Genomic DNA, 15,024 nt, shown 5'->3' with positions numbered 1-15,024 from the left:
TTCCAAAATGTTCATGTTTTATATCTGTGTCGTGCTGCCGAGCAGCGGGGATGACAACAGAGCCGCATGAGAACACTCCACAGACTATTAAAGCCAGTTTAGTTATGCTGATGCTTTAATCGTATTTATCCTGGATCCCATTTGGGAAAATTAACCCGCAAGGCCAAAATGAAGTTTGACAAAGCCAGCCCTGGGAGCCAAGTGGTGAAGTAAATCACATGACTGCAGGCCAAAAAATGCCTTCTGTTTCTCCATTCCAACGCTGTGGATGTCGTTGTCGTTCCTACCTTCCAGGCTTCTTTCCTCGTCTTGTGTCCTTGATAGCTGGGCTGCAACGCACACATACAAGTAGATTAGTAAGAAATAGAAACTAATTCAAAGAGATGAGAGGAAAAAACTTCCACAGTCTGTAGAGTAATCCTAATCTTCAGTGTGCCCGATTCCTAACTGCTTTACTGTCCTTTCGACTGGTCTCCTGTCACCATGCATGTAATTTTAAACTACCACTCCACTTCGGTACCCAATGAGAGGACTTTTGTTGGCCATCCTGTGTAAACCTGATAACATAATGAGGCACGGCAGCGGAATCTGTGGTGTAGGTGTTGCCACCTGATGATGCAACCTGAGAGCATTGACTGTATTTAGTGGTTTCTCACATAGCAGAGGCCATGACGTCTTATCTCAAGGCCATAAGGACGCAGGAAGCAAAGGCTGCATGATATGGAAATGAAGTCCACGCTCTCAGAAAGCAGTCAGAAAATGGCAGAAGCGATAAATGGATGTGCGTTAGTAGAAATGACAACAAACTGGAACATATTGAATTATTTCTCCTCTAAATTAAAGTTCACATGGAACTCATGATCGCATCCTCCTTTGGGTATGCGACTTCCTGTCTACTGGTTTTAAACAGCAAGAATTAAAAAAAAACAGCCAACTTCCACACCATCCACAGTTTTTCAGTGTTACTGAAGTTTACAATAACGTTATAAGTTATTATACTCTTTAAAGTTAAGTTAGTAATAAAAACAAGAGTGGAAACAGTCTACTCATCTCTGTGTTAATCAATTTCAATAAAGGGAAAAGTCATGTTAAATATTCTTTTAACAATTTCATTCATCATTTGTATGTGCAGTGCTACCTTGGTTAACATGTGCTCTGGTTAACATTCATAATTATTGCAAAAATGTTAATTCTCCATTTCATATGTCATGTTTGTAGCATTGTTTTTTTTTTTTATGTAACACGGCCTTAACAGTTTTTTTCTTGAGTGCAGAATCAGCTTTAAAAAAAAAAAAGGGATTGACCTCCAAACACCAAAACATAGTCCCCAAAAACTAGGTAATCATTTATTTGTAATTATTTTTGTATTATTTTATTCAGGTAAAACTATAAAATTTGGGTGTCTGGAATGGATGGATTGGATTTACGTTATTTTCGATGGAAAACTTGGTTAGAGTCCATTTTGATGTTAACCAAGTCACCACTGTATTTCTCATAGTTTTCTGTATGTTAAACTGTAACTATTGTCTATAAAATATAGTGTTGTGAAATCAGTGAAGCATAAAGACATAAACGTAAACGTAAACATTGCGTTGCGATACATGTATGCTGGAGATTTGACCTGTATTATCATGTACTTATAAAAATCACTGAGGGTAAATTAGAATAAAAAATAATAATAATCCACAAATAATTTTTGTATTATTTTATTCATGTAAAACTATAAAATGTGTTTTGTGTCATATCTTTTGGGTGTCTGGAACAGATGAATTGGATTTACATTATTTTCTATGGAAAAACTTGGTTAGAGTCCATTTTGACTTTAACCAAGTCGCCAATGTATTTCCCATTGTTTTCTGTATGTAACTATTGTTTATAAAATATAGTGTTGCAAAATCAGTGAAGCGTAAGACATAAACATTGCAGACTTTTTTAACAGCGGTATCATGTACTTATAAAAATCACTGACTGAGGGTAAATGAGAAGAAAAAAATGATAATCCACAAATTTCCATGGCTGTGAATGTTGAATTATGAATGTGTGGTAATACCATAATGTAAAATACATGGTTTCTTATTTACAGTAGTAGATGTCCTTGACTTATTTGTGATATTTTTATGACTGGGATTGGGCTTTGTGTAAGAGAGACAAAAAAAGGTCTACCTGTGGTTTGTGTTTCTGTCGTTCTATAAACTCTGCTGTGGCCAGAAACTGCGGCAGCCATGTTTTCTCAATGTGATTCCTGATGATATCCTGGATCTTCACCGTAACTTCATTTGAGAGACAATCCAGTTTCAGATGCTCCAGTCCACCTGCCAGGTGTAATATCTACACAAACACACAGAGAATATGGACGGGCTTCTTTGTTGTAGTTGAGGTTTATACGCCAAACCACATGAAGAACAAATGAGGCTGCAGAGGAAGACGGATAAAACATTCCCACTGTGGGAAACCAGACGTCATTTCCTGAATCATACGATTCTCAACATGATTCCCACAATCACATTCTTCTTTACCATACTGGTATAAACACTGGAATTATTATATAGTATTATGAATACAAATCGACAGACATGGAATAAACAATGTGTTTATGTTTGTGGTTGGAGCCAGAAATATTTCATTGGTGTGACTAAGGTGAGACCATTACTCATATAGGGGTGAGTACCTGAAATGTCTAGATGGCCACCGTACAGAACTACACTTTGAGGTAATGTTTTACTTCTCTAATGTAACTAAAGATGGTTATCACTACCAGAAAACTGGTGGCATGAATAATCCTTTATTTTCGTTTATTAATATTATCTCAGAATATAGGATCTTGTACTGGATCTGGATCTGTACTGGACCACAGATGTCAAATGCCAATTTAGATGTTCTATGCCAGGGGTGGGCAAACTACGGCCCGGGGGCCACATCCGGCCCGCCAAGTGTTTGAATACGGCCCGCCCAATCTTTCCAAAGTATTTCATTTAAACTCAACATACAACCTGGCATCATGGCCTGAGCCAACCTTTTGATGGTTTTATCAATTTCGTTTTTTGACATGGTCTGTTGTTTACAAAGTGCTCCTGAAAAAAGGGACACAAGCACATAATAATAATAATAATAATTATTATAATTATTATTAGATTATTATAATTATTATTAGAACTATTATGATTATTATAATTATTATATTAATGCTAATTATTATATTAATTATATATAATATTATTGTTATATTTGCATATTTTACATAATAATAATAATTATTATTTAAATTTTATTGTAATTATTATAATATTTTATTATTTTTTAAATATTTAAATATAAATATAAAATAATAAATAATAATAGCAGATTGCATGACAATTTTACAGATACAATAATACCAGGTGGACTGTTACGTGTAAAATATATAGTCTGCCCCCCCGTAAATTTTGTCATATCAATGCGGCCCGCAAGTCAAAAAGTTTGCCCACCCCTGTTCTATGCAGTTAATACAGCAATGTAGAAATCTAACTTTAAACTGCAGATGTTGTCCGACTAGGTCTGCTCCAATCCTGAGGATTCAAACCACAAAGGTCTCCCTCTTCTCGTTTCAATTCTAACCATGTTTTTTTATTGTCTGATCCCTCAGTGACACCCTGTCCAAACTGTCAGCGGCAAGTCTAAAGTGGAATATTGTATTAAAGCCGCGGAGGCCTTATTTATTAGATCTGATATGAAAGTCTCAGTGGAAGTTTGCACTCCAAATCTGTATTGTCACGTCACGGGCACTTTGTTATTGTGTTTCTTTCCCATGAATTTTACAGTCATTCAAACTAGATCATCTATTTCATTGTCACGAAATGTGAACGGACTTCTTTTTAAACTTACATGATTTTGCTGCTCTGCTGTGGCTGGACTGCGCTTGCTGAAAAAGTACTTCCTGTTGAGATATCTCTTCGCAATACTTGAAGATCGGTCCTCTCTCACTGCTTTGTTCCTAAGAGGTGTCCTCCTGTACTGCTCCAGGTCCAGCCAGCATTCCAAGTGGATACTGATGACATGTACAGTATTTCAGGCATTTAAAAGGCTGAATGAACTCAAATAAAATACAAGACATTCAGAAGACGCATTCAAAGACGTTGACGTAAGTGTCAGTAATATTACTGTAATGAGACTTAATTGACGGATCCTGATCTAGACCCAGTAAAAGGCCCATTACGGACCTGTGACCGATTAAAGCAGGGGTCTCAAACACGCGGCCCACGGGCCAAATGTGGCCCGCAGGACACTAGTTTGAGGCCCCCGCTTTGATATGAAAGTTTAATGTTAGTGCGGCCCGCGCAAGTTTGATATGGATGCTGTATGGTATCATGTACCCAGAAAAAATTATTATGTTTGATTAATGTTCATGTTAAAGGTTAAATAACTGTTAATAGTTATCCTCCCTATCCGTGTGGAAGTGGTAAGTTTTTGGATATTTAAGTTTAAAGGAAATAACTTGAAGGCTACCGTTTATAGGTCGCTAGCTCTCTAGTTTGTGAGTTAGCATGTGTCTCAAGACCCTGCAGTTGCGCAATATGTTGTAAATAAAAAGAGTATAAATGTGACTATAGTCGTGTTTTGTCATGTCTACAGGGCTCTAATAATGCTTTGTTCATTTTAATCTGAAAAAAATAATTTGTCGACCCACCAACTATATGTGGTTTCTTAAGTTTTTATTTGCCGTTTTATTATTTTATTTATTTATTTATTTCCAATTGATTGATTTTCTTTATTCTTGATTTATTTATTTATTTTTCATCTTATTTTGTGTAGAAAAATAAAAATAAAATATTTGAGAACAGTGGAATGTTTTATCAGAGCTTTTCTTGTAGAAAATTGGAACCAAAGCGAAGTTTTTGAAATGTTTTTGTTTTTAATAAATGCGTTTGTTTTTTTGATTTTTTTTAAATGAAAAACCTGATGCGGCCCAGTCTCACCCAGACCCAAGATCCAGTGGCCCCCAAGTAAATTGAGTTTGAGACCCCTGGATTAAAGGGGTCTAATAGCACATTAATTTAGAGCACAGAGATATGCAAATGAGTATCCACTCAGGATTATATGGATATTGGATGTACCTAACTGACCTTGCATCTTTATTCTGGAGGAAGGACATAAAGTGCCAGATCTCATGAGAGTGGCGAAGCAAGGAGCCTAAACGGTAACCTTGGTACTGACGAGGCACATTGGACCAAGAGCTGAGGGCCCCTTTGCTCTGAGGGAACATCTTAGATGAAGTACTATATGAAGCTGTCATGTCCTGCGTTACCTGTTTAGGAAACACAGCATCAACAATATGTGGTAGTATTACATTTGACCCTGAATCCTTTATGTGTTTCTTTGTGATTGACAATACTAACAGACCTGTTTAGATTCTGTGTACAGGTTCTGGAGCTCCCTGTATTCCCAACTGTCCACACAGCGCTCCACTTTATGCACACACACCTAAACAAGTGCAGACAGAGGATGAACACTTGAAGGTTCCATCAAAGAAACACATTAATCAGGGGTCCCGGCAGGACCTAAAGAAGGCAAAAAATCCCACTTTTCTGACGCTTTGTTTTTTCGCCCGTTTTTCAATTTCTGACATAGAGGCCATATGGTGTCGCACACTCAAGCTGAAGTATCTGTTACCTGTTGCCATATTCAACGTAGAATAATAGTACGGAAAGTTAAGTAGAGAGCGAGAGTAGATAGAGCTGAGAAGTGGTATTGTGCGAATGAATATAACTTTGAACATCTGTAGTATTCTACGGTAATCAGTATAAATGAGACAATAACCACTGCAGGAAGTACTGTGCAACAATGTACAGAAACAACAATTGTAATTGTAATTTGTAGTAATTACTGTTTACGCTGTACATTGTTTATATTTGATGTCATCTATTTATTCTCCACATTATTTTTGATTTTTGATTTTTTAATTTATTTTTTATTGTTTTTAATGTTTGTAATTTTGGTAATTTTTTATTTTTAATTTTCCAATTTTTCTATTTTTCAATGTTTCAAATTTCAATTTTTCCAAATTTTCCTATTTTTCCTAATTTTCCTGTTTTTCATATTTTCCCAAATTTTCCTATTTTTCCCAATTTTTCTTATCTTTCCTATTTTTCCTAATTTTCCTATTTTTTCTAATTTTCCTATTTTTCCTATTTTTCCTAATTTTCCTATTTTCCCTATTTTTCCCAATGTTCTTATTTTTCCTCATTTTCCTAATTTTACAAATTTTCCCTATTTTTCCTATTTTCCCCAATTTTCATATTTTTCCTAATTTTCCTAATTTTCCTATTTTCCTATTTTTCCTATTTTCCCTATTTTTCCTATTTTGCCCAATTTTCTTATTTTTCCTAATTTTCCTAATTTTGTTAATTTACCTATTTTTCTAATTTTTACTATTTTCCCCAATTTTCTTATTTTTCCTATTTTTCCTAATTTTCTAATTTCCCTAATTTTCCTATTTTCCCTCATTTTCCAATTTTACAAATTTTCCCTATTTTTCCTAATTTTCCTATTTTTTCTATTTTTCCTATTTTCCCTATTTTTCCTGATTTTCCTGATTTTCCTATTTTTCCTGTTTTTTCTAATTTTCTAATTTTCCTATTTTTTCTATTTTTCCTTTTTTCTTATTTTTCCTAATTTTTCTATTTTTCCTTATTTTCCCGATTTTCTTCGAATTTTCATACTTTTCCTATTTTTCCTATTTTTCCTTATTTTCCTAATTTTCCTATTTTTCCTGTTTTTTCTAATTTTCTAATTTTCCTATTTTCCCTATTTTTCCTATTTTTTCCATTTTTCCTAATTTTCCTATCTTTCCTATTTTTCCTAATTTCCCTGTTTTTCTAATTGTCTAATTTTCCTAAGTTTCCTAATTTTCCTATTTTTTCTATTTTTCTTATTTTTACTATTTTTCCAATTTTCCTAATTTTCCCAATTTTCTTATTTTTCCTGATTTACCTATTTTTCCTATTTTTTCCTAATTTTCCCTATTTTTCCTATTTTTCCTGATTTTCCTAATTTTCCTAATTTTCCCAATTTTCTTATTTTTCCGGATTTACCTATTTTTCCTATTTTTTCCTAATTTTCCCTATTTTTCCTATTTTTCCTGATTTTCCTAATTTTCCCTATTTTTCCTATTTTTCCTGATTTTCCTAATTTTCGAAAAAAAAAAACGAAGCGTCAGAAAAGTGGGATTTTTTGCCTTCTTTAGGTCCTGCCGGGACCCCTGATTAATGTGTGGTGGGTTTTGTCCAACTCCCGGACCAGGAAGATGTCATTTAAACAACTTTAAAAAAAGGCAAAAAATCGACAGCCGTGGACCTGAAAAACGGGCAAAAAACGAAGCGTCAGAAAAGTGGGATTTTTTGCCTTCTTTAGGTCCTGCCGGGACCCCTGATTAATGTGTGGTGGGTTTTGTCCACTTCCCGGACCAGGAAGCTGTCATTTAAATAACTTTAAAAAAAGGCAAAAAATTGACAGCCGCGGACCTGAAAAACGGGCAAAAAACGAAGCGTCAGAAAAGTGGTATTTTTTGCCTTCTTTAGGTCCTGCCGGGACCCCTGATTAATGTGTGGTGGGTTTTGTCCACTTCCCGGACCAGGAAGGTGTCATTTAAACAACTTTTAAAAAAGGCGAAAAATCGACAGCCGCGGACCTGAAAAACGGGCAAAAAATGAAGCGTCAGAAAAGTGGGATTTTTTGCCTTCTTTAGGTCCTGCCGGGACCCCTGATTAATGTGTGGTGGGTTTTGTCCACTTCCCGGACCAGGAAGGTGTCATTTAAACAACTTTAAAAAAAGGCGAAAAATCGACAGCCGCGGACCTGAAAAACGGGCAAAAAACGAAGCGTCAGAAAAGTGGGATTTTTTGCCTTCTTTAGGTCCTGCCGGGACCCCTGATTAATGTGTGGTGGGTTTTGTCCACTTCCCGGACCAGGAAGGTGTCATTTAAACAACTTTAAAAAAAGGCAAAAAATCGACAGCCGCGGACCTGAAAAACGGGCAAAAAACAAAGCGTCAGAAAAGTGGGATTTTTTGCCTTCTTTAGGTCCTGCCGGGACCCCTGATTAATGTGTGGTGGGTTTTGTCCACTTCCCGGACCAGGAAGGTGTCATTTAAACAACTTTAAAAAAAGGCGAAAAATCGACAGCCGCGGACCTGAAAAACGGGCAAAAAACGAAGCGTCAGAAAAGTGGGATTTTTTGCCTTCTTTAGGTCCTGCCGGGACCCCTGATTAATGTGTGGTGGGTTTTGTCCACTTCCCGGACGAGGAAGGTGTCATTTAAACAACTCAAACAAAGGCGAAAAATCGACAGCCGCGGACCTGAAAAACGGGCAAAAAACGAAGCGTCAGAAAAGTGGGATTTTTTGCCTTCTTTAGGTCCTGCCGGGACCCCTGATTAATGTGTGGTGGGTTTTGTCCACTTCCCGGACCAGGAAGGTGTCATTTAAACAACTTTAAAAAGAGGCGAAAAATCGACAGCCGCGGACCTGAAAAACGGGCAAAAAACGAAGCGTCAGAAAAGTGGGATTTTTTGCCTTCTTTAGGTCCTGCCGGGACCCCTGATTAATGTGTGGTGGGTTTTGTCCACTTCCCGGACCAGGAAGGTGTCATTTAAACAACTTTAAAAAAAGGCGAAAAATCGACAGCCGCGGACCTGAAAAACGGGCAAAAAACGAAGCGTCAGAAAAGTGGGATTTTTTGCCTTCTTTAGGTCCTGCCGGGACCCCTGATTAATGTGTGGTGGGTTTTGTCCACTTCCCGGACCAGTAAGGTGTCATTTAAACAACTTTAAAAAAAGGCGAAAAATCGACAGCCGCGGACCTGAAAAACGGGCAAAAAACGAAGCGTCAGAAAAGTGGGATTTTTTGCCTTCTTTAGGTCCTGCCGGGACCCCTGATTAATGTGTGGTGGGTTTTGTCCACTTCCCGGACCAGGAAGGTGTCATTTAAACAACTTAAAAAAGGCAAAAAATCGACAGCCGCGGACCTGAAAAACGAGCAAAAAACGAAGCGTCAGAAAAGTGGTATTTTTTTCTTTCTTTAGGTCCTGCCGGGACCCCTGATTAATGTGTGGTGGGTTTTGTCCACTTCCCGGGCCAGGAAGGTGTCATTTAAACAACTTTAAAAAAAAGGCAAAAAATCGACAGCCGCGGACCTGAAAAACGGGCAAGAAACTAAGCGTCAGAAAAGTGGGATTTTTTGCTTTCTTTAGGTCCTGCCGGGACCCCTGATTAATGTGTGGTGGGTTTTGTCCACTTCCCGGACCAGGAAGGTGTCATTTAAACAACTTTAAAAAAAAGGCGAAAAATCGACAGCCGCGGACCTGAAAAACGGGCAAAAAACGAAGCGTCAGAAAAGTGGAATTTTTTGCCTTCTTTAGGTCCTGCCGGGACCCCTGATTAATGTGTGGTGGGTTTTGTCCACTTCCCGGACCAGTAAGGTGTCATTTAAACAACTTTAAAAAAAGGCGAAAAATCGACAGCCGCGGACCTGAAAAACGGGCAAAAAACGAAGCGTCAGAAAAGTGGGATTTTTTGCCTTCTTTAGGTCCTGCCGGGACCCCTGATTAATGTGTGGTGGGTTTTGTCCACTTCCCGGACCAGGAAGGTGTCATTTAAACAACTTTAAAAAAAGGCGAAAAATCTACAGCCGCGGACCTGAAAAACGGGCAAAAAACGAAGCGTCAGAAAAGTGGGATTTTTTTGCCTTCTTTAGGTCCTGCCGGGACCCCTGATTAATGTGTGGTGGGTTTTGTCCAACTCCCGGACCAGGAAGATGTCATTTAAACAACTTTAAAAAAAGGCAAAAAATCGACAGCCGCGGACCTGAAAAACGGGCAAAAAACGAAGCGTCAGAAAAGTGGGATTTTTTGCCTTCTTTAGGTCCTGCCGGGACCCCTGATTAATGTGTGGTGGGTTTTGTCCACTTCCCGGACCAGGAAGGTGTCATTTAAACAACTTTTAAAAAAGGCGAAAAATCGACAGCCGCGGACCTGAAAAACGGGCAAAAAACGAAGCGTCAGAAAAGTGGGATTTTTTGCCTTCTTTAGGTCCTGCCGGGACCCCTGATTAATGTGTGGTGGGTTTTGTCCACTTCCCGGACCAGGAAGGTGTCATTTAAACAACTTTTAAAAAAGGCGAAAAATCGACAGCCGCGGACCTGAAAAACGGGCAAAAAACGAAGCGTCAGAAAAGTGGGATTTTTTGCCTTCTTTAGGTCCTGCCGGGACCCCTGATTAGTGTGTGGTGGGTTTTGTCCACTTCCCGGACCAGGAAGGTGTCATTTAAACAACTTTAAAAAAAGGCAAAAAATCGACAGCCGCGGACCTGAAAAACGGGCAAAGAACGAAGCGTCAGAAAAGTGGGATTTTTTGCTTTCTTTAGGTCCTGCCGGGACCCCTGATTAATGTGTGGTGGGTTTTGTCCACTTCCCGGACCAGGAAGGTGTCATTTAAACAACTTAAAAAAGGCAAAAAATCGACAGCCGCGGACCTGAAAAACGAGCAAAAAACGAAGCGTCAGAAAAGTGGTATGTTTTTCTTTCTTTAGGTCCTGCCGGGACCCCTGATTAATGTGTGGTGGGTTTTGTCCACTTCCCGGACCAGGAAGGTGTCATTTAAACAACTTTAAAAAAAAGGCAAAAAATCGACAGCCGCGGACCTGAAAAACGGGCAAGAAACTAAGCGTCAGAAAAGTGGGATTTTTTGCTTTCTTTAGGTCCTGCCGGGACCCCTGATTAATGTGTGGTGGGTTTTGTCCACTTCCCGGACCAGGAAAGGTGTCATTTAAACAACTTTAAAAAAAGGCAAAAAATCGACAGCCGCGGACCTGGAAAACGGGCAAAAAACGAAGCGTCAGAAAAGTGGGATTTTTTGCCTTCTTTAGGTCCTGCCGGGACCCCTGATTAATGTGTGGTGGGTTTTGTCCACTTCCCGGACCAGGATGGTGTCATTTAAACAACTTTAAAAAAAGGCGAAAAATCGACAGCCGCGGACCTGAAAAACGGGCAAAAAACGAAGCGTCAGAAAAGTGGGATTTTTTGCCTTCTTTAGGTCCTGCCGGGACCCCTGATTAATGTGTGGTGGGTTTTGTCCAATTCCCGGACCAGGAAGATGTCATTTAAACAACTTAAAAAAGGCAAAAAATCGACAGCCGCGGACCTGAAAAACGGGCAAAAAACGAAGCGTCAGAAAAGTGGAATTTTTTGCCTTCTTTAGGTCCTGCCGGGATCCCTGATTAATGTGTGGTGGGTTTTGTCCACTTCCCGGACCAGGAAGGTGTCATTTAAACAACTCAAACAAAGGCGAAAAATCGACAGCCGCGGACCTGAAAAACGGGCAAAAAACAAAGCGTCAGAAAAGTGGGATTTTTTGCCTTCTTTAGGTCCTGCCGGGACCCCTGATTAATGTGTGGTGGGTTTTGTCCACTTCCCGGACCAGGAAGGTGTCATTTAAATAACTTTAAAAAAAGGCAAAAAATCGACAGCGGCGGACCTGAAAAACGGGCAAAAAACGAAGCGTCAGAAAAGTGGGATTTTTTGCCTTCTTTAGGTCCTGCCGGGACCCCTGATTAATGTGTGGTGGGTTTTGTCCACTTCCCGGACCAGGAAGGTGTCATTTAAACAACTTTTAAAAAAGGCGAAAAATCGACAGCCGCGGACCTGAAAAACGAGCAAAAAACGAAGCGTCAGAAAAGTGAGATTTTTTGCCTTCTTTAGGTCCTGCCGGGACCCCTGATTAATGTGTGGTGGGTTTTGTCCACTTCCCGGACCAGGAAGGTGTCATTTAAACAACTTTAAAAACAGGCGAAAAATCGACAGCCGTGGACCTGAAAAACGGGCAAAAAACGAAGCGTCAGAAAAGTGGAATTTTTTGCCTTCTTTAGGTCCTGCCGGGACCCCTGATTAATGTGTGGTGGGTTTTGTCCACTTCCCGGACCAGGAAGCTGTCATTTAAACAACTTAAAAAAAAGGCGAAAAATCGACAGCCGCGGACCTGAAAAACGGGCAAAAAACAAAGCATCAGAAAAGTGGGATTTTTTGCTTTCTTTAGGTCCTGCCGGGACCCCTGATTAATGTGTGGTGGGTTTTGTCCACTTCCCGGACCAGGAAGGTGACATTTAAACAACTTTAAAAAAAGGCGAAAAATCGACAGCCGCGGACCTGAAAAACGGGCAAAGAACGAAGCGTCAGAAAAGTGGGATTTTTTGCTTTCTTTAGGTCCTGCCGGGACCCCTGATTAATGTGTGGTGGGTTTTGTCCACTTCCCGGACCAGGAAGGTGTCATTTAAACAACTCAAAAAAAGGCGAAAAATCGACAGCCGCGGACCTGAAAAACGGGCAAGAAACTAAGCGTCAGAAAAGTGGGATTTTTTGCCTTCTTTAGGTCCTGCCGGGACCCCTGATTAATGTGTGGTGGGTTTTGTCCACTTCCCGGACCAGGAAGGTTTCATTTAAACAACTTAAAAAAAAGGGGAAAAATCGACAGCCACGGACCTGAAAAACGGGCAAAAAACGAAGCGTCAGAAAAGTGCGATTTTTTTCCTTCTTTAGGTCCTGCCGGGACCCCTGATTAATGTGTGGTGGGTTTTGTCCACTTCCCGGACCAGGAAGGTGTCATTTAAACAACTTTTAAAAAAGGCGAAAAATCGACAGCCGCGGACCTGAAAAACGAGCAAAAAACGAAGCGTCAGAGAAGTGAGATTTTTTGCCTTCTTTAGGTCCTGCCGGGACCCCTGATTAATGTGTGGTGGGTTTTGTCCACTTCCCGGACCAGGAAGGTGTCATTTAAACAACTTAAAAAAAAGGCGAAAAATCGACAGCCGCGGACCTGAAAAACGGGCAAAAAACGAAGCGTCAGAAAAGTGGAATTTTTTGCCTTCTTTAGGTCCTGCCGGGACCCCTGATTAATGTGTGGTGGGTTTTGTCCACTTCCCGGACCAGGAAGCTGTCATTTAAACAACTTAAAAAAAAGGCGAAAAATCGACAGCCGCGGACCTGAAAAACGGGCAAAAAACAAAGCATCAGAAAAGTGGGATTTTTTGCTTTCTTTAGGTCCTGCCGGGACCCCTGATTAATGTGTGGTGGGTTTTGTCCACTTCCCGGACCAGGAAGGTGACATTTAAACAACTTTAAAAAAAGGCGAAAAATCGACAGCCGCGGACCTGAAAAACGGGCAAAGAACGAAGCGTCAGAAAAGTGGGATTTTTTGCTTTCTTTAGGTCCTGCCGGGACCCCTGATTAATGTGTGGTGGGTTTTGTCCACTTCCCGGACCAGGAAGGTGTCATTTAAACAACTTAAAAAAAGGCGAAAAATCGACAGCCGCGGACCTGAAAAACGGGCAAGAAACTAAGCGTCAGAAAAGTGGGATTTTTTGCCTTCTTTAGGTCCTGCCGGGACCCCTGATTAATGTGTGGTGGGTTTTGTCCACTTCCCGGACCAGGAAGGTGTCATTTAAACAACTTTTAAAAAAGGCGAAAAATCGACAGCCGCGGACCTGAAAAACGAGCAAAAAACGAAGCGTCAGAAAAGTGAGATTTTTTGCCTTCTTTAGGTCCTGCCGGGACCCCTGATTAATGTGTGGTGGGTTTTGTCCACTTCCCGGACCAGGAAGGTGTCATTTAAACAACTTAAAAAAAAGGCGAAAAATCGACAGCCGCGGACCTGAAAAACGGGCAAAAAACGAAGCGTCAGAAAAGTGGGATTTTTTGCCTTCTTTAGGTCCTGCCGTGACCCCTGATTAATGTGTGGTGGGTTTTGTCCACTTCCCGGACCAGGATGGTGTCATTTAAACAACTTTAAAAAAAGGCGAAAAATCGACAGCCGCGGACCTGAAAAACGGGCAAAAAACGAAGCGTCAGAAAAGTGGGATTTTTTGCCTTCTTTAGGTCCTGCCGGGACCCCTGATTAATGTGTGGTGGGTTTTGTCCAATTCCCGGACCAGGAAGATGTCATTTAAACAACTTAAAAAAGGCAAAAAATCGACAGCCGCGGACCTGAAAAACGGGCAAAAAACAAAGCGTCAGAAAAGTGGGATTTTTTGCCTTCTTTAGGTCCTGCCGGGACCCCTGATTAATGTGTGGTGGGTTTTGTCCACTTCCCGGACCAGGAAGGTGTCATTTAAACAACTTAAAAAAGGCAAAAAATCGACAGCCGCGGACCTGAAAAACGAGCAAAAAACGAAGCGTCAGAAAAGTGGTATTTTTTTCTTTCTTTAGGTCCTGCCGGGACCCCTGATTAATGTGTGGTGGGTTTTGTCCACTTCCCGGACCAGGAAGGTGTCATTTAAACAACTTTAAAAAAAAGGCAAAAAATCGACAGCCGCGGACCTGAAAAAGAGGCAAGAAACTAAGCGTCAGAAAAGTGGGATTTTTTGCCTTCTTTAGGTCCTGCCGGGACCCCTGATTAATGTGTGGTGGGTTTTGTCCACTTCCCGGACCAGGAAAGGTGTCATTTAAACAACTTTAAAAAAAGCCGAAAAATCGACAGCCGCGGACCTGAAAAACGGGCAAAAACAAAGCGTCAGAAAAGTGGGATTTTTTGCCTTCTTTAGGTCCTGCCGGGACCCCTGATTAATGTGTGGTGGGTTTTGTCCACTTCCCGGACCAGGATGGTGTCATTTAAACAACTTTAAAAAAAGGCGAAAAATCGACAGCCGCGGACCTGAAAAACGGGCAAAAAACGAAGCGTCAGAAAAGTGGGATTTTTTTGCCTTCTTTAGGTCCTGCCGGGACCCCTGATTAATGTGTGGTGGGTTTTGTCCAATTCCCGGACCAGGAAGATGTCATTTAAACAACTTAAAAAAGGCAAAAAATCGACAGCCGCGGACCTGAAAAACGGGCAAAAAACGAAGCGTCAGAAAAGTGGAATTTTTTGCCTTCTTTAGGTCCTGCCGGGACCCCTGATTAATGTGTGGTGGGTTTTGTCCACTTCCCGGACCAGGAAGGTGTCATTTAAACAACTTTAAAAAAAGGCAAAAAATCGACAGCCGCGGACCTGAAAAACGGGCAAAAAACGA

At 40.3% G+C, this 15,024-nt stretch overlaps 1 protein-coding gene across 1 annotated transcript in view; it reads right to left on the bottom strand.

Moving 5' to 3' along the window:
* rgs22 (regulator of G protein signaling 22) overlaps positions 1-15,024 on the bottom strand; it is a 42,820-nt gene that overhangs the window by 3,195 nt on the left and 24,601 nt on the right. The window contains exons 7-11 of the mRNA XM_058053566.2: positions 5,377-5,457; positions 5,100-5,281; positions 3,862-4,024; positions 2,164-2,328; positions 288-329 (exon numbers count right to left, since the gene is read on the bottom strand). Coding sequence (XP_057909549.2) covers positions 288-329; positions 2,164-2,328; positions 3,862-4,024; positions 5,100-5,281; positions 5,377-5,457 — 633 coding nt within the window. The remainder of the gene's footprint in view (positions 1-287; positions 330-2,163; positions 2,329-3,861; positions 4,025-5,099; positions 5,282-5,376; positions 5,458-15,024) is intronic.

This window comes from Doryrhamphus excisus, linkage group LG5 (assembly GCF_037039965.1).
Source record: "Doryrhamphus excisus strain RoL-2023G ecotype Guam linkage group LG5, RoL_Dexc_Guam_v1.1, whole genome shotgun sequence".
NCBI classification, from domain to species: Eukaryota; Metazoa; Chordata; class Actinopteri; order Syngnathiformes; family Syngnathidae; genus Doryrhamphus; species Doryrhamphus excisus.
The sequence above is the reverse complement of the archived record's forward strand: the minus strand, read 5'-3'. Positions and strand labels throughout refer to the sequence as shown.